This window comes from Corythoichthys intestinalis, chromosome 13 (genome assembly GCF_030265065.1).
Source record: "Corythoichthys intestinalis isolate RoL2023-P3 chromosome 13, ASM3026506v1, whole genome shotgun sequence".
Lineage (NCBI taxonomy): Eukaryota > Metazoa > Chordata > Actinopteri > Syngnathiformes > Syngnathidae > Corythoichthys > Corythoichthys intestinalis.
Window position 1 is genome coordinate 25,620,157 of NC_080407.1, and position 23,994 is coordinate 25,644,150.

The 23,994-nt window shown below is 39.9% G+C and overlaps 1 protein-coding gene across 5 annotated transcripts; it reads left to right on the forward strand.

Annotated features, from left to right (window-relative positions):
- The first annotated feature begins 3 nt into the window (after positions 1-3).
- LOC130928557 (zinc finger and SCAN domain-containing protein 2-like) lies at positions 4-20,337 on the forward strand. Of its 5 annotated transcripts, none has more exons than XM_057855256.1 (3): positions 4-246; positions 2,270-2,671; positions 18,751-20,337. In XM_057855256.1, exons 2-3 carry the CDS (start codon positions 2,314-2,316, stop codon positions 19,704-19,706), a joined length of 1,314 nt encoding a protein of 437 aa, XP_057711239.1. In that variant the 5' UTR covers positions 4-246; positions 2,270-2,313; the 3' UTR covers positions 19,707-20,337. The 5 variants fall into 5 exon arrangements, with proteins under 5 accessions (XP_057711239.1, XP_057711241.1, XP_057711240.1 ...); XM_057855258.1 differs by lacking the exons at positions 4-246; positions 18,751-20,337 and adding exons at positions 386-591; positions 10,748-12,156; XM_057855254.1 differs by lacking the exon at positions 4-246 and adding an exon at positions 491-779.
- Positions 20,338-23,994: the final 3,657 nt, after the last annotated feature.

Below are 23,994 nucleotides of genomic sequence, written 5' to 3' on the forward strand. Positions count from 1 at the left end.
CAGTCAAGCTTGCGACACACGAAAGTGCCTCCTGCGTCCTGAATATATATTAATATAACTAGACAGAGAGTCAGTTATATAACATACATTTTGAAGAAAAAAAAAACGTTCTGGGGATCCTTCGAAAGAGTCCCTGCGTCGCACGAGAATTCCGGTTATATCGGTATTTGAACGGTGTCGATGGGCCAACCCGCTTGGACTGTACGGCGCGCCGAAGAAACACCGTCCATTAGCAGTTCTCTACTGGTATTATTTTTATTTCAAGAAATACAATAATATTTAACGGTCTATATATTCATTATATTATTAAACATGTTGAGGTGGTTGCATCAGCCAAAACTCGGCGTGTTTAATTTCTATAGACATGCATAATTAGGCAAGGGTCTCCGTACGTTGGACTATGAAAAGTACGCGCAAAAAAATAAAATAAAATAAATAAATAAAATAAAAAAAAGCAAGCGGTGTACGTGCGCGTCATGCGTCATGACGTAGAGGATGTGAGTGGCTGGAGTAGCCGTCCGATTGCTTTGGAAAAGTGGTGCTTTGAAGACAATCCACTAAGCCCCACGACGCAATGTAATCGACTGAAAGGTGGCAGATAGTTTCGGACAAGAATCCGTTCAATCTCGCTACTGCTTCGAGTCGTTTGGGTGCAGGTTGAAACGTCGAGGCCTGCTTTGTTAGCCTAGCCTAGTTTAGCAGCTAACAAAAGAGAACAAACAACGCGCCTGGGATAAAATCGTCGCCTTGCAAGCCAACATCAAGTTCCAAAATGTCAGGTGCATAAGTTGACGTATGACTAAATTGTCTCGCATATACTATACATTACGATTCGAATGTTTAAAGACACAAAATGTCTGATTAGTGCTGTCACGCAGCACTAAATAGACATTTTGAGGCTTTCTATCTTCACTGTTTTTGTTTGTCTCTTTCTAATTTTAATTTGATGCAGAATACTTGAATTGAAATATTCTCATGTCACAATTCTACATATTTACCAATCGGTAAATGAAGAAACGACTTTTCAGTAACATCCGATAATAGTTGCTGGACAGAAATCTGTAAAAACACATTTATCTCGACTACGAATAGCAATCTCCAATTTAAAATACTGCATAGATGGCATACAACTTAATTTAATACGTACAAAATGGGTTTTCCCCAATCCAATAAATGTCCAAACTGTCAGGAGAATACTCCAGATACATATTTGCATGCTATTTGGCAGCATGGACCTGTACAACAGGTCTGGCTGCGGGTAATGAATGAACTCTCATCACTTTTGAACTGCAGGATTCAATTGTCTCCAAATTTTGGTCTGCTTAGCGATAATAATGCTGTGAATATCACATGCAGTGTTGTCACAGATTACTTGAAAAAGTAATTTATGTACTGATTATGCCTCAAAAAAGTAATCTAGTTACTTTACTGATTACTTCATCATCAAAGTAACTTTAAAAGTAATTTATCAGTTACTTTTTACAAATTTTTCTCCCTTTGCCGCCTCAACACAAGAGTGACAACAGAAAAATGATTACGTAGCTGAATAAGCAGCTACGTGCTTTACGTAGTGCCATGCTGCCTATGTTAAAATCAACAATATTGAAGGCATCTTATGTTTTCGAATTGGTTTTACAGAAAAGGAAATCCTGAATATTTTGGCTCATCTCCATCAAATGATGATCAATTAAAAGATGTATAATCTAATGCTTCGTCATAGCTCCCAGCTAAGGTAACGTGCGTAGCAGTTTACAGCTGCATTACCTCTACGTAATAATGACTTTTTTCCTTGTAGCAATAGTACAACTTTATTCTCGTAGTTCTTTTTTACTTAAGGCTGTATTGCCCATCCCTAATATGGGCTTACGAGAGGCTACAGACGACAGTGACACCCTCCTTTTATCTGTGAATTAAGTCCACGCTTTGGCCACTGTGGTCTGCTTTTTTGGCTTCGTGCCGCTTTCCTTGCTTGGAACCCCAGCGTCTGACATTCTCAACTTTCCTCACCTGTATTTTATTCATTTTTTACTCGCCTTTAACCGTCGACGAGATATTGTGCTCGCCAACGCATTTACTTCATCGACTATGTCAACAACTTCGTCGGGACGGCGCTATTACATTGGGTCGTAGGGGATGACAACAAGATACGAATAAATACAAAATGGTCTCAGAGGATTACTTCTGAAACAGTAAATTTTTGGGGGGACCTATTATGGCAAATGAAGACATAAAATTTGGCCCATGTGTGATTATGGTCTTGGTCTTGCAGATGTCAGTCAAGTGCATCGTCCTGAACGCCAGGAGTCTCCTCGCATGGAGGAAGAGTTGCCATACATCAAGAAGGTGGGGGAAAAATTCGTCCACATTAAAGAGGAGCAGGAGGAGTATTTCATTAGAGTGGTGAACCCCTACATTGAGGAGCAGCAGCAACCTCATTCCCTCAAAAAGGAGGAGGAGGAGGAGGACCCTCCATATGTTAAAGTGAAGGTGGTGGACATGCCCGAGTGGACTGATGAGCCCTTGAAGGGTGAAGATGGCGGTGAGAGTGAGGCCAGCAGAGGGAAGGAGCCTCAGAATGGCAGCAACAGCAGTTCAAAAGAACGATCCCAAGCAGACAACCTCATCGCTCAACCATCAGAGAGTGACGATTTCACATCACACTCCTTGTTCTGTGAGTATCACGTTACTCAGCTTGAGGGGAGTGCCGAGCTCTGTCTGAAGAAGCCAGAACTGTCATTTGGTGGCATTCGTTCAGTCCGTTCAGTCTTAATGCGAGTGTCCAATCCTTGTTGTTTTACGAAATATGACTGAATCATTTTGACATCGGTACATCAGCGCGTGTTTAAGGTGCAACACTGGTGTAAACTTAAGAAATGGAAGCGCGTGTAATCGTCTGCAAAACAAGCATGATTGTGTGAAAGACGAACACATGGCAGAAAACACTCAGGTGGCTTGAGGTTCTGTTCAGAGACCCCCAATTAAACCATATTTAAAAAATGTCAACATGCATGTCTAATACCTCATTGGAAAATTTAAAATACAGGATATATTTTTATGTGAGCAGCAGGGAATTTTTGACACCCTAAAGTATGTGAAATCGTGAGGTAAAAATCGAGTTTCTCATTTTAAAAAACAGTTTTGGACATCCGTACTTGTATATATTAAATAACAAACACTTCAAGTCACATTGTGCAACAGAAAATATATTAAAATTAACAAAGTGGAGAGAATTGGGTAATTTTGGCGCACGGGGAGTTTTTTTTTTTCTTAACGCTTTAAGGTCTGGGCTTATTTTGTCTGCTTTTGCATGCCTTTGAAGTTGCCTTTATATTTCAAAGAAAGAATTGTTTACGATGGCCTGCTTTGGTCCCTTTTTTTGTGACACCTTGAACTTCATGTCCAAACTGTTGTTTCCTTCACTGACCAATTATAAATCATCATTTTGGGCCCAAAAAGACCAAAAATTCCAAAATCGTTTTGTCAAAATTTTTAATATTGATGTCCAATTGACAACCAAACATGCGTAACGGACCGTTTTGAAACTTTGTAATATTTATTCAACATGTTAGGATGAACATTCAACCAAAAAAATTTAGAATAAATAGTCTTATATTTGACAATTCAACATAAACAACAGGTATAGCCATAGGCGTTTTTTGCCTTTATACATGCTCTAGTCAAAACACGTTATATACAGCAGACCGAACAGTGAATAAATATATACCATCTAACACAAAAAGTGTTTAGAGGCCATCTCTTTATGAGTTTAGGTATTGCGGCCCATCACCTGATGAAAACTATGTGCACACAATCAAGCTTCTTGAACACACATTTATATACACAAATTGAGAAGACTGATTGTGTGTGTGTGTGTGTGTGTGGGGGGGGATATATATATATATATATATATAACATTGGGGGGAAAAAAGTATTTTCAAAAATATTTACAATAAACAAGTTAAAATTGTTTCAGGCATGCCACTCCGAAAAGCAGTTTCGTCCTGGAATTCGACACAGGGCGACATCACACAGCCCACACTTCCATGGGGTGTCGGTCCTCTTTCCACCCTTCCATTTTCATTTCACTTTACTTTCATTGTCACTATAAATGTACATGAAAAAAAGTCAGTATTTATGAAAATAATAAAGTATAAAATAAAAATATATACAGCAATGAATAATAATGGAAATCTATATGTATGACAATAGAAAGAATACCATAGCTGAATAGTTGCTACATCCCTAATCTTCATATAGAAAGATCACCACAATTATAAATTCCTGCCTTGGATACACACAGTGCACGTACGACTTTGATATGATATGCACATTTTATTATTATATACACAAACACACACTTATATTGCATCAAAATTAACTTTGTCTTGCAATATCAAAAGAAACTTTCAAAAGAAACTTTTTCAGCATAAAAAAAAAAAAAAAGTGAGTTTGCTTACCTCTGCTCGTCGATGGCGTCACCCACGTGTTCAAATCCGTCACTATCTTCACTCGAGGACTCTTCCGAAGAAGACGATGATGACGAATTTGGACCATCCTCTTCCTCAAGTTGATCAAAAAGCACAATTGCTTGCGCTAAATTTAGTTTCCGTTCATTCTCAAAGTCACACAAAGTCCTTGTTCGATCCAAACGGCCGTCGCTCGCCACCTCGCTGCTTCGGAACACTCCTCCCTCTCGTTCGGTGGAACCTCGCACGGCAGTTATATTTATTTAAAAAACGCATTTTGTGCTTCCACTGTGACTTCGAAAGGGTTCGTTTGATTTGTGTTTTTTTCATGGAGCTTCCGTTTTGAAAAAGGACAAGAAATGATGGAAATATAGACATAAACAAATGATCCATGAAGCGTTTTAAAAAATTTTTGAGAGGACAATAAAACTATAAAACTTAAATGACAATATCTTACGTTTTAGTTGGTCGATTGACTTCAAATAATAACGAGAGTAAACCGCAACTTCCGCACTTTAAAACGAGACCAACCAACGGCATGTGGGTGACGTAATTAAAACGTGAGGGCGCTTCAAAGACTACGTGCGCTGAGGACGCGCCGGCGCGTCCTTCGACTCTCAAGGGTTAATCAGGGAAACAAAATCAACAACTACATCTTGAAGAGGAAGACTGACGTTATTCCAAACTGCCGCCCAACATAAATTTCTTGCAGTCTTTGTCGTTGTCTAGCCTATCTTCCAGCTATTGGGCATTTTGTACTCAGGAAGTATTCAAGGGTAAGGTTTACAAACGCTCCCATGTGTAAAACGAGGCGTAGAAATGTCTCGTCTGTACTGTTTGCCTTCATGGTTTACAAAACATTGTGTTATATAAACATGTGCCGGGTACCGGTTTGAAGACATAACGCGGTATGAAAACGTCACGGTTTCAAAATCACTAAGACTTTCCGTCATACCTTTCCTCTGGTATTAGCTATTCTTTGTTGCTGTTCTTCCCAAAAATGCAGGGAGAAATTCCTCGCAGCTGCAGGTAGGGGTGTCCATGGGTGTCCAAACCTGTCCTCAAGGGCCGCTGTGGGTCCTGGTTTTTGTTCCTACCAATCAAGCACAGACAGTTCAACCAATGAAGTTTGTGCTAAAACAAACAGCACCTGACTGCAATCAACTGATTACACTTGTGAGACACCAGATTGGTGAAAAGATGTTGTCTTGTTTTGTAGGAATGAAATCCAGAACCCACTGCGGCTCAATGTGGAATAGTTTGGACACCACTGGTGTAAGTGACAAAAAAACAGATGCAGTGAATTATTCTGACCGGCAGGTGGCATCTACGCACTGCAAATGGTCAACTGATTTCCCTTAGTGGTGCATATAGGCAACACACTGTGACTTCACCTTTCAAACATGATTCTAAACAATTCTAAATAAGAAAATATATATTTAAAATATGTAGCATTAATATAGTATGCTACTATATGTACAGTTGTGTAATTAATTATTGAACCCCCACAGTAGATGGTATTTTTGCAAATTTGACATTCATTTTCCATCTTGTTTATAATCACTAGAGCTGGGAATCTTTGGGCACCTAACGATTCGATTACGATTACGATTCAGAGGCTCCGATTCGATTATAAAACGATTATTGATGCACCCCACTCCTTTTATTTTTTTATCTTTTTATTTTATTTTTTAAAATTTGTTTTGTACATTAGTTCCAAAATTGTTCAAAAATCCTCTCAGGCTAAACCAAACTACTATTTCAGTATCAAGTTAACATATAGCAGTAAACAAATATACAAAAATAACAGTAAATAAAAAACTCCAGTCCCCATTCTATATCAGCAGCTTTAAACTACTTTCAATTAATTTAATGTTGTGAATCAACCGTTAAAGTTGTTAAAATTGCTCCTGTTATTCCATAATTTCTCTTTTGTCTACTTTCAACATGTGAAAGTTTTAAAACTATTTTAAAGATAGATTCAAGTCAATATTTTACCGATTTAGGAGTATTTTAGATAAAAAGTTAATTAGGTTCGCTTGGAAGGTTCGCAACAACAGCCTTGCAGGGAGGTGTACTGCTTTAAGATGCCGGCCGTTACTAACGCCCGCATCTAGTTTTTTGTAGATGTGCTGGTAACGATACCGAAGCTATAATGCATCTAGTCCTATATAAATGATATCTACCGTAACATAATGTGGCTTGTAGCAGCTTTTCGGCAGCAGTCAGGTACGTTGTTGTTTTTTGTTTGTTTTTTTATCTCGTGGCATGAGTTGAGCTAGAGCCGTGAGTTGAGCATTGGCGTTACCCGAGGGGCCGGGTAATGAGAAGCATGATGTTTAGCTACTCTCGCTCCGTCCCTAATTGCGTACCGAAGACCGCGCGGCGCGCTGAGTGTGTCGTACTTCTGCTTTACTTGGCATATTTCAATAATCGGAATTTGGATGTTTGTGAATCGTTCTCGAATCTTCCACGGCCGAATCGCGAATAATCTAAGAATCGGAAATTTTGCACACCTCTAATAATCACATCAAATAATGACATGACAAAAGACACAAATAGAGCTGAAATAACAAAAAATATTTTTGGGAATACAGTGGTACCTCTACATACGAAGTTAATCCGTTCCAGGACCTTGTTTGTAAGTCGAAATGGTCGTATGTCGAGCAGGATTTTCCCATAGGAATACATTATAATTCCATTAATTCGTTCCACAGCCCAAAAACCTGCACTAAATCCTTAAAAAATACTGCTGGTGCTATTACAAATGGCAATTACACGTAGCAAAACAAATAAATTATAAATCAAAATTGGAATAATGTAATAAAAAGAATAATAATAATTCCTGTAATAGTGTAACGAATCGGGTTCTAATAAGGCGGACGTTTTTTTGTGTACCTGAACGCACCGCGGGGCTCACGTGCCAGAGACAGACCGGTGAGCTTGAGTTTCACTTTCACTTTGAATGTTCTCTTGAGAACACCATCAATTGCGGCAGACAGCAGGCGTTTTGTGTTGAATAAGTTGTAAAAGAAATGATGAAAACGTGGCGAAGCTGGCGATTTCTTTGGAGACAATAAGAATTGTCAGCTTAATTTATAAAGACTGGCGAACGATGGTCGGAGGAGGACCGTGGAGATGTATTCTTGAGCCATTTCACGGATGCCCACCCCACGCTCATATTTTTCTGTCATTTGCATCTTCATTTCGAAGGTAAGCATCAACTTTTTCCTTGTTTCACCACCTGCACCAACCTTTTCTGAAACCTGTGTTGATTTGTCACACAAGAAAATCCGCCGTGCATTCTTCTGCGGTGCTGCCATTGTCGTTGTATTTCGAGCATGTCGTCGGATGTAGAAACAAATGGCGAGTCAAATTTTACGTCGGATGTCGAAAAGTTCGTGTGTCGAAGCGATCGTATGTAGAGGTACCACTGTATCTCAATTTATGGCCTTTTTGTGATTACTTCATTGACAAAATTATTTAACCCCTTATGTATGTAGTACTTTAGTACTTAGTACAACATCCTTTAGACGTGAAGTCTCATCCTTTGACACAAGTTTCTTGCAGTGATCTACAGGTATCTTTGCCCATTCCTCATGGGCAAAGGCCTCCAGTTCATTAACACTTTTGGGCTTGCGTGCTGCAACTGCCTTCTTCAGGTACCACCAGAGGTTTTCAATGGGATTAAGTACAGTGATTGCTATGGCCGCTCCAGAATCTTCGAGCACTTCTTTTGCAACCAAGATGTGGTAGATGTTGAGGTATGCATAGGATCATTGTCCTGTTGGAAGGTCCAACCTCACCCAAGCCTCAGGTTTGTCAATGACCGCATGACATTTGCATCCAAGATTGAACTTAATTCATAATACCTTGCACACGCTGAAGATTCCCTGTAGCTAAAGAAGCAAAACAACCCCAATGCATGACTGGCCCCCCACTGTGCTTCACAGTAGATAGGGTGTTCTTTTCTTTATAGGCATCATTCTTTCTCCTCCACACATATGTTGATCCAATGACCAAAACGTTTGTTTGGTCTCATCACTCCAGAGAACAGTATCCCAAATCCTTTGTGGTTTGTCCACTTGGTTTTTGGCATAATTCTTGTGCTTTGGAGTCATCGGGGGGTGCGCCTGGCAGTCCGTGCATGAAACCCATCATTTCGCTGTGTGCGTTTTATTGTCTGAGGTGAAACCTGAATACCTTACAATGACATGTCCTGTCATAGTGTTAGGTTTTGTGTTTGTTTTCCCCTAGCGTGACTTGTCCCTGTGATTGCCCATGGATTTCACCTGTTGTGCCGGCCCCTAGTGTGTCCGCCAATCTGCATCCTCCTGTGCTCACTTGTTCCTCGTTGTCTCATTACCCCTTGTCTGCGTGTGTGTGTGTGTGTGTGTGTATATATATAAGCTCTCATTTTCTTTTCACTCCTTGTTGCGTCATTTTCTATGTCAGTGTCAAAGTCGATGTCTATCCAAGCCCTCGTGTTCCAAGTAAGTTTTTTTGAAAACCAGTCTTTTGTTAGTGACAATTTTGTTTGCCTCTGTGCTTTCTTGGGATCTCCTCAGCCTTTGTTTTGTACTTTGTTTTTTGTTGGATTTAATTAAATCATTTTTGCACCATTCATCTGCCTCGCCTCCCTTTGCCTGCATTTGGGTCCACCTGCCTGCCCGAGTATTCCTGACACGTAGTTCCTCAGTTATCACCTGGGTATTTTTCTCCACCTTTCACTTGAGGTATCGCACAGCAGTTGCAAACAGTAACACTCTTTCTACCACGCCCAGGTAGCGTTTGCACTGTGCCTTTAGCTTTAAACTTGCGGACTGTGCTCCCAATTGTATCCCTTGAAATTTTGAATCCTTTTGCTATCTTTATATATCAATATCCTTGCTTATGAAGTGAAATGACCTCCTCTCTGAACTTTTTTTTTTTAACCATTCCTTGGGCTTTACCATGTTGTAAAGATGTCATTAACTGCCAAGAAGAGCTATGTGTCAAAGTCCTTTTAAATCTGATTAATTGCTGCTCATTAGGGTTCCGTTCACATCTACAGATGTTTTCATCAGCTGTTTGACTGAAGGAAACCTTTGTGGTGGACTTAGGGGAGTTGAATAATTTTGTCAGTGAGGTAATCACAGAAAGGCCAATAATTGGAATATTACCCAAACTTTTTTTGTTATTTCAGCTGTATTTGTCTAGTTGACATTCAGGTTGGGAATCTCTGGCATGAAGCCGATTCGATATGTATCTAGATACACAGGTTACGATTCGATTAAAAAAACGATACATTTTTAAGGCCCAGCGATTCGATACGATTCGATACAGTTTAAGAACGATATGGTTCGATACAGATTGAAAACGATACGATAGTTAACATTTGTTGTGTGTGTTCGTACAGTATTTTAAACATATGAAAAAGACCACATTCCTAATAGCAAAATTAAATAACAAAATTTCATACCAATGTTATGTTTTATTTTTTATGGAAAAAAAAATAAAGTAAAATAAGGCTTACTATATGACCGTCATTTTGTTGGATGGGATTGATAGTAAAACTCCAGTGACGGACAACAATAAAGTGCAGTAATTCAATTACTGTATTTCCTGGTGTGTTGAACAAAAGAGGTAATTTAAGTGCAAACTTTCAACGTAAACGTCTTAAAACAAAAAATATTAATTATATGCAGCAGCTTTAGAAAAAAATTAAACCTGCTAGCGTTATCATAAACAAACAGTAAATTATGCTTTACCACTGGTATAATTGGGGGAATAAACACATGGCATTTTAGACAGACAGGTCAATAATCATTACTTTAACCTTATACACAGCAAAGTCATTCACTTATGCCTGTGTGTCTACATTTTTTTATTCCTCATCACTGTCCATATCTATTTTGAAGGGCAGATTTTTCTTGTGGAAGATCAACTAATCCACATGTTCATGTTTAAGTAGACTGCGTTTCGTGGAAACAAAATCTCCAGAGGGTCGCGCTGCCCGTTCCACTATTGTAGTGGGTTATTTTTCAGGATTAAAAACTCACGATCTCTGTACCGCTCTACACTTCACACAAGCTCTGTCCCGCGATCGGGCCTCCTCCCACGTGAAGTGCAATCGAAGTCTAGCGACACCTGCGCTCAACGTTGAGGTCCGGGGCCAAACTTTAGAGTCAAGGGTCAAAGGTCGAGCGCGATGCGGCCTCTGTCTTCAAATCGCGAAACGTTGACTGATTTGTATCAATTCTGCCCTACAATTAAATACGCCCTCTCTGATTGGTCATCAGTCCAGACTGTGGGGTGGAACCCCAACCCTGCTCTGATTGGCCAGTACTCCTTCCGGTTTGCAATCTGTGTGTGACCAACCCACTCCAATTGAACATCCCCTCCAGGGTGGCAGCTGTGAGTTTTTTGTAAAACAGTTTATGAATGAGTTTAAAGTGTATTTAAACAATGAGCACTAATTCCGGTTGCTTACTGCACTTTAGGCCCACATAGTCTAGTCAAATCATTTTCTCCATCATGTTTTGCCCGTTAAAGACTATTTAACAGATGAATGTGAGATTATTCCACTTACTTACTTCAGTAAATATTGCCATTTGTTCTTATTAAGCACATACATCTAAAAGTTGTTCATTTTTTACCTAAATAAAAAAAATTGCTTTCAAATAATGTTTTGAACCATATTTATTCTGGAATTAAGAATATTTATGACATTTCAAAGCTTTTTAAAGATTACATATAGGAATTTATTTTAATTTTTAATTTTGTTTGTTATATAAAATACGTATTCACAGATGAGCTGATTCATTCATATTTTAGGTCAATTTGTGTGTGTTGTCTTTTCTGTGGTAGTAGCAGGCGGTTGAATACGGCTGTTTGAATGTTAGAATAGAATAGGCTTTGTCATTCAAATAGTACAATGACATTAAAAATAGCAACACCCTATCAGTGCATCACACAATAAATTAATGTCAATACATAAATAAATAATATACACTACTACTACCTAAAAATAAATTTAAACTAAGCAGTGTACGAAGGATGATGTTGAAATAAATAAGATAGCTGACTCCTGAACTACGCCAATAGCAAACTGCAATATGCAAGTGTTAATCAGATATACAAATGTTAAGAAACTAGTATTCCATTAGAAGTAAGTCACTAGGTTTTAAATTTTCATTCACGAGGTCATTCTGCCCAACAGGTAACAAGTTACCTCTGGGTGGTCTTGGCATCTTTCCATTCCGCAGGGTGGTTGAGCATCTGTTCAGAGGCTGCGGGAGGGCGGGACCAAAGTTTGACGTTGTTTCCCTCAAGTGACGTCGTAGTCCGAAGCGCAGCATTATAGATTTCATCATTACTGCGTTTTAGCTGTTGTGTTGTCTTGGCCTATTTTTTCTCCACTTTCAATTAAGGGCATTAGGACTTTTCCCAATCTCTATGCTTTAAATGTATTTGTTATAACACTCAAATTCCAGTTTTTTTCTTGTATTTCAATAAAGGAGCTATAGTACACAGTAAAAGTTAAGCAGCCTGTATTGAGTCTTAAATAAGTTTAATGATAAGCAAGTGTTTTGCAGATATTGAAGTGTTGAGAAATAAGGACTAGGTTTTTAATTTTCTGTCTGCACTCATTGGGAAAGTGCACAATATACAGGACTATATGCTATGCCGAACATACTGCATATTTGTGTGTGTAAAAAGTAGCTGAGACATGAAGTACATATCAATGTGTTTTATTTTACAAGGTCATTGACCGCCTCCTTAAAATTTACAAAGTTTTCAAAAGACCTGCCAGAAAGTCCTTTGGACGTGGACGCCTTGACCGTGTAGTTTTTGTTTGTTTTTTTTTTTTTTTGGAATATTTTTTTTGACCCTGTGCGGATTGGCCACAAAGCGCCCAGGCGCGTAGTATTTTACATTGCCAGTCTTCATCATCACCTTGTGGTGGTGGTGCTTGTTGTTGTGCTGCTGCTACTGCCGCTGGTGATGATGGTGTATTTGCTACAGCAGGTCATGTTGATAATGCTGCTAATGCTGATGCACAAGCTGACGTGAGGGGCGTAGCTGGTGCAACTTTGCCTTTAGCTCGCTACAGAACAAAAAATAAATATCACGGGTAAGCCCTGAAATGCATTAAAACACTGGCAAAGGAAATTATGTTATTTTTTAATCGACCTACTAACCTCCTCCTCCTTTGTGAGGATGTACAATCGAAATCTCTTAACGTGACATTGATGTCCTACTCCGTCATCAGTAGCCACTGACGCACAAAGCAGAAGGCTTCCTGGGCCATCTTCCATTCTTCTGCGCTTTCGGCCTGGAGATCGTTACGGATGAGCTTGGAGAAGTCATAAAACTGCCACATATCCTCGAACGTGAAGGACCGGAAGCGGCCATGCCCGCAGATGGCCCGGTCGATGTTCTGCTCCAAGTGGCATGACACCGGAGGGAACATATCCACGTAGCGTAGAAGCTGCTCCTTCAGCCTCCACTCCCCAGTTTTGGTGTCGCACCTTCCCTTCTGTCGTCGCCTCTCCTTCACGTGGCCATCGAGGAGACTTTTTAAGAGAGCATGCAGTAGTTGTTTTAAACCGACATTTTTTATTTTGGGTAACAAAGACACACAATCCACTGCCTATTATCAATTTCTTATATATACTCACTACTTGACATAGCCGACATCTTCCTCCGTAAGCCACATGAAGGTCTTGCCTTTGTATTTCCCAAAGGTCACCGTGAGCTGGCCGGGGATCTGCTGGCCTGTTGGAGCTGCGGTGACGGCAAGGCAGTTTTTCCTACCTGTTAGGTGTAAAAAACAAAAAAACAAAAAAAAAACACATCAGACAAGAAGTAATAATATAGTTCAATTCATTTTTTAAATGAAGGAGATGTTTTTTTTTTGTTTAAAAGGCATCCAGAACAATACCTTGTTTGTACATGTACTTCTCAAGCGCATTTTTGGCAGCAAAGCGTGGTGGCCGGTCATCGCTTCTGATGTACACTGAGAAACACAAAGGCAAGTGTCAACACAAAAGCAGGACATGACACGGAGGAAAAATTCTAGATGATGGTAATAATAAAATTGCGTTTTTGTCGGTTGTGAAGAGGATGCCTCCATTCCTAGCTGGCAATTAGAAAAAGAAAAATGACTTGATGTTCAGAGATGCTAAAATGTTGAGAGGGGTGTCTTGAGTTCATATAATTCCCAAATTCCAAATAAAAACGGAAGTTATTGGGGAAAATGCAAAATTGGCCCACTTACAAAATGATGACGTCTATGTAGTACAGTATTTCTGTTTTGTTTAGTGTTTTTTTGTAATCCAAATAGGGAGCAATTACAGTGTGGGCATCATACTAGGGAGGATCACGTCACAACAAAAAATGCATTGAACAGAAGTGAAATGAATGAGTTATCGGTTAAATTTGTGACTAGTTACAAGTAATACAAGACGTATAGCACACGGAGTCATTGAACGTTAACTTTACATGCGTCGGCTAATTATTATTAGCGCGGCGCAACGCGCACAACACGGCTTATCCACACACCAGCTAGCCTAGCTAGCGTTAGCTCGAATCGGTAATTGAAAAACAACACTCGGTTTGCATCGTTTTTGGCGAATTTCATACACAATATTTACCTTTTCGGCTTGTCGATTGAGCGCGTGGGTCTTTTCGCCGATTGCGTCTTTTGGGCCAACCGCAGGCGCGTCGTAAGGAGGAGGCGGGCCGCCGCGGTCTGCGTTCGCGGAGCCAATCACGGGCGTCCGCGGTCGTAGGCGAGGAGAGCCGATTGGCCGCGGCCGAAAAAAGGAGGCGGGCCGCGGTCCACGTTTCGGCCAACGGCGACGCGGGATTTTCTAGGACACGAGGAGGAGGCGGGCCGCGGTCTACGTTTCGGCCAACGGCCGCGCGCCGTCTACGCTCGTCCACGTTCTACGTTTGCACTCTCCGAGTTCCGAGTCCTGCGATCAAACAGATCTGGCTCCCTTCATCACTTCGAAGTCCGACTTTTGTTTCCTGGGTGCGTTGAAAATCAATCGCTCTACGTCGGTGCTCAAACTGTTCATTGTTTTAGCATGTTGCTTCGTTACCACTACTAGTTTCGTTTTGGGCTGTGAAGAAAACGCTACGGAGCGTGCGCTACAGTGGTTTTGTTAGCTCTCGCGTTGTTAAGACACGCCCATGACGATAGGGTAATGACGACGATTAGTAGCGGTTCTGCCGAAATGCATGGGAAGTTGAGGCAACCACGACTGTGAGTGGTGCTTGCCAATACTATATGCGTGCGGTCTCAAACTAAGTGCGCTGTGTGATGAATGACACAAGCGCAGCATGTGAAATAAAAGTTAAATTATTATCATATTAAGCAATGCATTGAACTAGGCATTAGAAGCCGATTCTTGTGCTCGTGATAGACGAATTCTATCTCTACTATCTGTTCATTGAATATTTAATGGCTAATTACTGTCGAATGTTAAGTTTACTATCGATACAGCTGTATCTCTCACCTGTAAAACCGGATATCTGGTCTTATGGGTTTATCGTTCTCAAACTTACATTTTAGCGGTGTAAATGACCGCTTATCCAGCAATTTGTGTCGCCTCGTATGCCACACAAAAGAAGCGGCCAGATCTGCCGCATCGGTAATGGAGATACTTTGGGTATTGCGGAAAAGGCAGTCCTGTCACATTTTCTTAATCTTAGAATCAACTTGTTAACAAAGTATCTGATGTAGTTACAACCGTAGTTTTGAGTTCGATTATTGTATTATATAATATATAATATTAGTTTAGTTGACATGTCATTATTTGATGTGATTATAAACAAAATGAAAAATGAATGTTAAACTTGATAAAACACATCCACGGGGGGGGTTGAGTAATTCAGTCACAGGCAGTATAGTACCGTAGTATTCTGTGCAAAGCGTCAGTGAATTTCAACGCACGCTAATTGGTCCCGTGAAAAGGAATGAAAAACGTACATTTTCATGAATTCATAAAACACCACAGGGCAACCTGGTCAGGATGTAAAAAGGGGCATGTCCAGGCAAAGTAGGACGTTTTTGCTTCAAGCCTGGGCGATATGACAACAATTGTTATCATAATAAAAAAATTTCTTATCAGTCGAGATCGATAAATATCATGATATTTTTTTCTTTCAAATATGAAGTCTGATTTCAGGGTTTCCCCTACAAATATCAGATTGTGGCGCAGCGCCACACCAAAATAAAAGACGTTACTCCCTGCAAATGAGATGTTATTTTATTTATTTATTTATTTTAAGGCCGTTTCAAACTAGCGGCAGCCTAGTGTGAATGGTTCAGCAGCAACCTATTTTTTGGATATTGTAATGTCCGTAACAATGCACCGCCCCCTTAAGACTGGGGAGCTGTGAGCTAGGGGCAAACGAGTTGGGAGAATGGACGAGATAGCGATTGCATGTCGCAGCAGCCTGCTGTTATTTTATTGTTTTTCTTTATCATTGTTGCAACAATAAAATGGGTAAGCCAATAACGACTCCTCTCTTTCTTCTCCCCCATCCGGGGCATTACAATATTTTGGATCCGACTTTTCGGGGAGAGTGAGCGGTGGACGGCCGTCTTGGACGGAACAGCAAGTGTGAATGAGTTTGCGCTAGAGCAGGGCGGTAAACCGAAAATTTACCGTCACCGAAATTCTTAACGATGACCGACGTAATTTTGACCATGTCGGTAAATTCGGTAAATTAATAAAACAAGAAAATAGTCTTTTCATCCCGCTTTGATTCTGTGTTGTTCGTCTATGTTCATTCCCCTTTAAGAAAGCAGTGAATGTGCTTACGTAGGGAGTCACGTGATCATCAGGAAGCCAATCAAACAAAAGCCCGGTAAGCTAACGCTAGCAGCTAACGCTACAAGCAAAACGTGATGGAGTGTGGCTTAAGGGAGGTTCACCAAACTTTCAACCGACATTTAGTATACTCTTGGTGGCATCCAGACGGGCTTTCACCCGCTGTCCTCCTTTGTTCTCACGATTTCCGGAGATGGTGCTCTCAGTGCTTTCTACTGGTAGCCAGGCTAACGCTAGCTAGCGGCTAACGCTACAAATGAACGTTATGGAGTCGGATAGAGGCTCTAACCTGGTCGAAACGGCTGAACTTAATGAGTGGATTGGGCACGGACTGCATCTAGCAATTACTATGTGGCGTTATTTTGTATCTGTCTGTGTGTGTGATTCCTCTGATAGCTTTTGTGATGATAAAGAATTCTGCATAAAGTACAATCCAACGGCGAAACTTATAATGACCGAGAAATGGCCCCAGCTATTTTTACTGTGCGTGCATTTATGAAAAAATGCACTGGGGGGGAAAAAAACCCTTAAACCATAAAGTAAACACTTGTATTTAATAATTATGTCACAGCAGCCATTAACAATAAGTTGTCTTTTTGAAGTGTACTGTTCAAGCTGCAAGTCATTTGTGTTACAATTACATGTTTGCACAGGCATATTGATTTTGACAATGTACATTGTTCAAGTCATACACGCTGTTATAAATGTTCATACTTGAATTCTTATTGCTTACAATACATTTTTATTAGGGCTGTCAAACGATTAAAATTTTTAATCGAGTTAATTACAGCTTAAAAATTAATTAATCGTAATTACTCGCAATTCAAACCATCTATATAATATGCCATATTTTTCTCTAAATTATTGTTGGAATGGAAAGATAAGACGCAAGATGGATATATATTTTCAACATGCGGTACATAAGGACTGTATTTGTTTATTATAACAATAAATCAGTTCTAAATCAGTTATAGAAATTTTATATTAAAACCCCTCTTAATGTTTTCGTTTTAATAAAATTTGTTAAATTTTCAATCAAAAAATAAACTAGTAGCCCGCCATTGTTGATGGCAATAATTACTTACACTATAAAATCAGTCGCACCCAAACGCCAGCAGAGGGCAGCAAAACTCCGCAAAACAATTAACAGGTGGGCCTTTCACTCTAGTGACATTTAAATATGTCTGAGCTGGGCAAGTGCGTTAATTGCGTCAAATATTTTAACGTGATTAATTTAAAAAATTAATTAACGCCAGTTAACGCGATAATTTGGACAACCCTAATTTTTATAAATTTAATGTTTAGACTGCATGTACAATTGTTAAATACAGTATATAAAATTGAATGCTGGTAAATAAATCAACAAGAAATAGTTAATCTGTATTTCATGCATTGATTCAGATTTTCAAATTATATAACAGTCCGCTTGGGCGAATTTATCGTCATTTATCGTTATCGAGATAAATCTGCTCAATTTATCGTGATACATGTTTAAGGCCATATCGCCCAGCCCTAGTTTGCGCTGAGAGGCGCAGCCATAAATGGAGCCTTGCTCCGCCGCACTAACATCAACAACGCATCCATTAGCAGAGGGGCAGGCGTACTTATATTTGTGCTATCAGGCTGACGGATACGTTATCATGTCTGACAAAACCTTGATATATGCGCTTTTCCCCCCCCCCAAGTTTCGCGAGCTCTGGGAATTTCGAAAAATGAATCTCTTACGTCTCCTTGCTAAGCTAATTGGTATGTTCGTTAAGGTGGAAATGTAGTTCACGAACAACAACAGAAAACTATTCACCTTCTCACCGAAACTAGGAAAAACTCTTTACACGAGTATTAGAATTTCCCCCTACTCCTTGAAATGGGTCCGTTAACAGAATGACTATTATTGTTGTGGTAATGTTGTACTATTAATTTTAATTTCAATTTATTCACACATACATTCATATTCACAAAGTGTACATCATCTCATAATGCTGAGATAGGATCATGTGTAAGTCCGGTCTCCTTAACACACACAAAGAAATACTTCCCGAGAAGAGGAGTATTTATAACCTCGATATGTTGGAATTTTTTATTTACTGATCAGACTGCTTTTTAGCATCATTTTAAAGTTGGAGATGGATTTCAACGCTTTTAGCTTGTCGTCGAGCTCATTCCAAATTAGGGCCAAATAAAAGAGATAAAAAAAGGACTACAACATGCAAGTTGTACTATTGCTACGAGAAAAAAGCCCTATTATTACGAAGGGTAGCATAGATGTAATTAGTTATGCATTTTACGTACATCTACTGTCGCTGAGAGTGACGTCATTAGCCTGGCGAATGAAATAATTTCAAATAGATCTTTGTTATGGTTCTTCTCTCTCGCTCTCTCAGCTAGTCTAACCTCACGGCCTAGTAGCTGGATAGACGGTCCATAAAATATATCATTTGTCTTCTTGTGTCTTACAGGTTTCAGCAAATATCTTGGTCCTGACGCTCAACAGCTAAAGAGAAAAGTACAACTTCCAATCAAAAAGGAGGAAGTAGAGCTGCCATACATTAAAGAGGAGGGCGATATCACCATGTCGACTGGTGAGCCCTTGAATAGCAAGGATGGTCCGAGTAAGACCAGCAGTGGGACAGAGCTTCCAAGCAGCAGCTCAACAGAAGGATCGCAAGCGCACATTTTCATCGCACCATCAGATGGAAATGGCGCCACGTCACACTCACCTTACAAAGATGATGGTCATAAGAAATCTCACCATGGGAAAACCTTTGCTAAAAACCATACTTGTCGTATGCCTATGAGGAGCCACACTGGTGAAAAACCTTTCATCTGCTCAGTTTGTGGGAAAAGATTCAATCACAGGAGCAACTTAAAACGACACACAAGAACCCACACCGGCGAAAAACCTTTTTCCTGCTCAGTTTGTGGTCGAGGTTTCGCTAAAAAGCAGAACTTACAAACACACGAAAGAACGCACACCGGAGAAAAACCTTTTTCCTGCTCAGTTTGTTGTCAAGGATTCACTCAAAATCACCACTTAAAAGTACACACAAGAACCCACACTGGTGAAAAACCTTTTTCCTGCTTAGTTTGTGGGCAAGGATTCAGTCATAAGAGTGCCTTAAGAGGACACACAAGAACCCACACCGGAGTGAAACCTTTTTCCTGCTCAGTTTGTGGTCACAGTTTCACTGAAAAGAAAAACTTACAAACACACACAAGAACCCACACTGGAGAAAAACCTTTTTCCTGCTCAGTGTGTGGTCAAGGATTCGCTCAAATTCAACACTTAAAAGTACACACAAGAACCCACACTGGTGAAAAACCTTTTTCCTGCTCAGTTTGTGGTCAAAAGTTCGCTCGAAAGGATCAGATTAAGAGACACGTGTGTATTGGGGTGAGAAGCAGTGGCCAATGACTGTTTTGCCTGTCATCCACTCTGCCTTCATCAGATTGTGCACTCAGGTCAATTGTCGTCTGTAAAGTTTGCTCAAATCCTGTTGACGATTGGCAGTATTGGTGCTTTACATGTGCTTTGTCCAATCCTTGTATGATGTGGATCCACAGTAGGCCTGAACGATATTGGAAAAAACTATTGTTGCGATTTTTGGGGGGTTTGCAATATATTGCGATATTATATTGCGATATTGGGAAAAAATTATATTTTTTAAAGAAATTTTTACTAGATGACTTGAATAGCTGTTTGGAAAGACTTTGGATGACTCACCATCACCACAGTGTACAGTGATCCCTCGTTTTTCGTGCTTAACGGGGATCAGAACCCGCTGCGATAAGTGAAAAACCGTGAAGTAGCGCACCCCCCACCCCCCAATTTATTTTTGTGTGTGTGTGTGTGTGTGTTTTTGCTCAATGTATTCAGATTTTGCATTGGAAAGAGATACATATAAGACTTGATTTTTTTTCTCACTTTCCCCCCCCAAAGTGCTTTAAAAAAATGTATATAAATAAAAGGTTTTTAAGCACTTCAAATGTCATAATTATGATCAGTTTTAAACATAACGGTCCAACCAAATCATTTTTTAACATAAATAAAGTACTGTTGTAGATAAATGCTTGGCTTTATTAAATGCTTCTGTTTATCTACCTTAGCTGTGACTCCTCATGATCACTTCTGGCATTTATGTCTCCAACGTATCCCCCCCCCCCCCCACACACACACACACACACACATTCATTCATTCCAGCGCGGCTTCCTTGCAGAAACTGTTTAACAAGCTAAACGATGATTGACAGATGCACGTGTGAAGTCATCTTCTTTGGCCAGATCAAAGCCATGTTAACTTAAATAGGCAAGTGCCGCAGTGACTGAGAGGAACAAAGGCCTGGGAGAGGGAGGGTGTGAGGCTGTGCGCAGATCAGAAACAAGGCGTATGTGGATTAAAAAAAATTAAAACTATCGCACGTGCTTGCGATGGGACGATCGCGCACGCGCACATCATGATGGCGATGTTTCAACGATATATCGTTCGTTTAATCCACAGTATTGCCAAAAGTATTGGCTCACCTGATTTTACTCCCAAGTTTAGTGGCATTATTTATACAATACTCTCCCTCTTTCAAACTACACTTTTCACAGCTAATATTTGAAACAGTAGACCCCAAATTACAAAAATTCTAAATCATTCATCAATAATATAATTACATAAATATGGAAAATTATGACTGGCTCACAAATATTAATTTTTTTGAGGAGGGTTGATTATGTGTAATTTAAGAAGTCACTATTACTACTCTTGATTGACAGTGACATATTACGACAGACTATTGGGGCCAAATAAAGGGAGGGGAAGAATGACTACCAGATTAAAGTTGTACTCTTACTACAAGAAAAAAAGTCGTATTATTTAGTGATGCACGATAATGCATTTTTCAGCCGATACCGATAACCGATAATTTCCTCCTCGTTCCAACCGATAACTGATAATGTCAAGCCGATAATTTTATCAAAAGATTTATGTAAAATTTTAAAGTATACACAAGAGAAAATATTACTGTGAACAAATAGTAAATTCCAACATCTAAATAAAGACAGATTGTCTGACATTGTGTCATGGTAAACTTTTGGCAACAATTACTTACAGAGTAAATACATAAGTTGCACAAAAATGGCTTTAAAAGTAAGCCATTCCTAACGTATAACATTACTACACAGCAAAAACACAACTCCTTAAAACTAGTTAAATCCCCTTGTTTTCAGTGTAAATCTATTGGAAATAAGTGAAATTAACTGCCAGCACTTCAAGTATATTTCACTCAGATTTCTTGAAGAAAAATAGCCAGCTGAAAATAAGCTTAACAGCCTTATTTTAAGCAATAAATTATTATACATAATCCTAAAGAAAAAATTGTCAGAAATGTTCTTTATTCAAGAATATGTCTGGTTCAAAACATTATTTGAAAGCAATTTTTTCTTGATTTAGGTGAAAAATGACATTTTTTTTTTTTTTAGATGTTTGGGCTTAATAAGAACAAATGGCAATATTTCGTTCAAGTAAGTGGAATAATCTGGCGCATTCATCTGTTAACTAGTCTTCAACACTCAAGATGGGGAAAATTATTTGACTAGATTTAAGAAGAATGATCTGATTAAGACGTCATAAATTTAAAGCGTACTGAATGCATTACTGACTGGATGACTTCTTTGTGTGGTTTGGTGCATGTTAAAATTATCAACTAACCACTGTGCCGTCATGATAAACATGCTTTCTTGACATCACTTGTGTAAATGTCTATGGTAAAACTGATGTGAACGGCATGTCTTTCACGAAGAATCGTGGTCGTATAAACTGCATTATTTTTTCATCCAGGGGTTTGGCTATCGGGTCATTTCGGGAATTTCCTCCCGCCTGTGCCCTTCAGTCCGCCCGGCTGCCAAATTGGCACCCGCGCCAGGCCTCTGTCTTGAACCGGAGTGGCGGCGGCAACTAAATTCATGCGGATATCTGGCCGGCTCGCTGCGCCGTATTCGGTGCATGGCTCTGCTCTGCCCGCCTAGGGCGAGGCGGCGACCTGCCGGACCGGCAGGCTCCGTCGGAAGACAGCTACTTGTCAACTATCGGTCTCGTGAGGTGTTTAGCCATAGATGGGAGTTTACAACCCGCTTTGGGCTGCATTCCCAAACAACCCGACTCCGGGAGGACCGCAGCGTCTCTGTATCGTCACAAGCCCCATAGCTTCCTTGATAGTTTGTGTTTACAATAGCTTTAGCATTCGCGCTAGCAGCAGCCTCGTATTCGTTCCAAAAATCATTGTGATGCAGTTTTAAATGGCTGCTGGGTTAGTGGTGTTCAATGAGGACGCTTTCTTTACGCCTCGTGGAACTGTTTTGTAGATGGCGAGAGCATCGTTTATTTCATTTCACACACTGGAAAAGCAACGCACGCGAGTGAGAGCGCCTCAACACTGATGTGTAACACCGCCTCCTCTATGACGCCGTACTCCTCAACCCCTCCTCCCACAGGGGCTTCAGAGAGGGGAGGGGTTGAGCAGGCAGCGGTGGAGAAGTGGAGAAAACTGCTTGGTTGCGCACATTTGGAGGCTAAATCAAGTATATAATTATCGGATTGCATTATTGGTTGATTTTTTTTAATCTGTATTATCTGTGTGACGTCATAATTGCCATTATCGGCCGATAATTATTGGTATCCGATATTATCGTGTATCTTTAGTATTATTATGTAGGGGTAATGTAGCTGAATAAGGGGCTATCCACTTAATGTACATGTACCTTAGCTGGGATCTCCCACGAAGCATCAGTAAAATCCTTCCATTGATTATAATTTGATGTAGATAAGATAAAAGTTCACGGATTTCCTTATTTTGGAAACTGATTGCAAAACACAGCCTCACGAGATACTTTCATTCTTGTTGACTGTAGTGGAGGTGACAAAGCGCTACAGAAAGTACATGGCTGCTTATTCAACTACATTACCCCTACGTAACTGGATGACTTTTTTTTCCTCGTACTAGCAGTCCGACTATAATCTCGTACTCCTCTTTTCTGTATTTTGGGTTTAAACTTTTTCGTACAAATTGGACAATGATGATAGAAATTGTTAGTGCTTTTAATCATTCCGGCCCACGTCGATGAAAATCTCTCGACTCTGCTTCAAATTTTAAAGTGCTTGTACTTCACTGGTCTTGTTAATTTTATTCATTATAAACCACTTGTTTTTATTCAGTCCTATCCTCCTCGCCTCTTTGTTCAGAACAAGCCTAATTAGAATATTAGAACTCAAAACTACGGTTGTAACTACACCAGATACTTCGTTAACAAGTTGATTCTAAGATTAGGAAAATGTGACGGGACTACCTTTTCCGCAATACCCAAAGTATCTCCGGTACCGACGCGGCAGATCTGGCCGCTTCTTTTGTGTGGCATACGAGGCGACACAAATTGCTGGATAAGCGATCATTTACACCGCTAAAATGTAAGCTTGAGAACGATAAACCGATACGACCGGATATCCGGTTTTACAGGTGAGAGATACAGCTGTATCGACAGTAAACTTAACATTGGACAGTAATTAGCCATTAAATATTCAATGAACCGATAGTAGAGATAGAATTCGGCTATCGTGAGCACAAGAATCTGCTTCTAATGCCTAGTTCAATGCATTGCTTAATACGATAATAATTTAGCTTTTATTTCACATGCTGCACTTGTGTCATTCATCACACAGCGC

What these genes read in the sequence shown, in the direction of transcription:
- LOC130928557 (XM_057855254.1), top strand. An exon ending in CACATCACACTCCTTGTTCT is followed by an intron (nt 2,672 to 18,750) that starts GTGAGTATCACG and finishes TGTGTCTTACAG; the next exon opens with GTTTCAGCAAATATCTTGGT.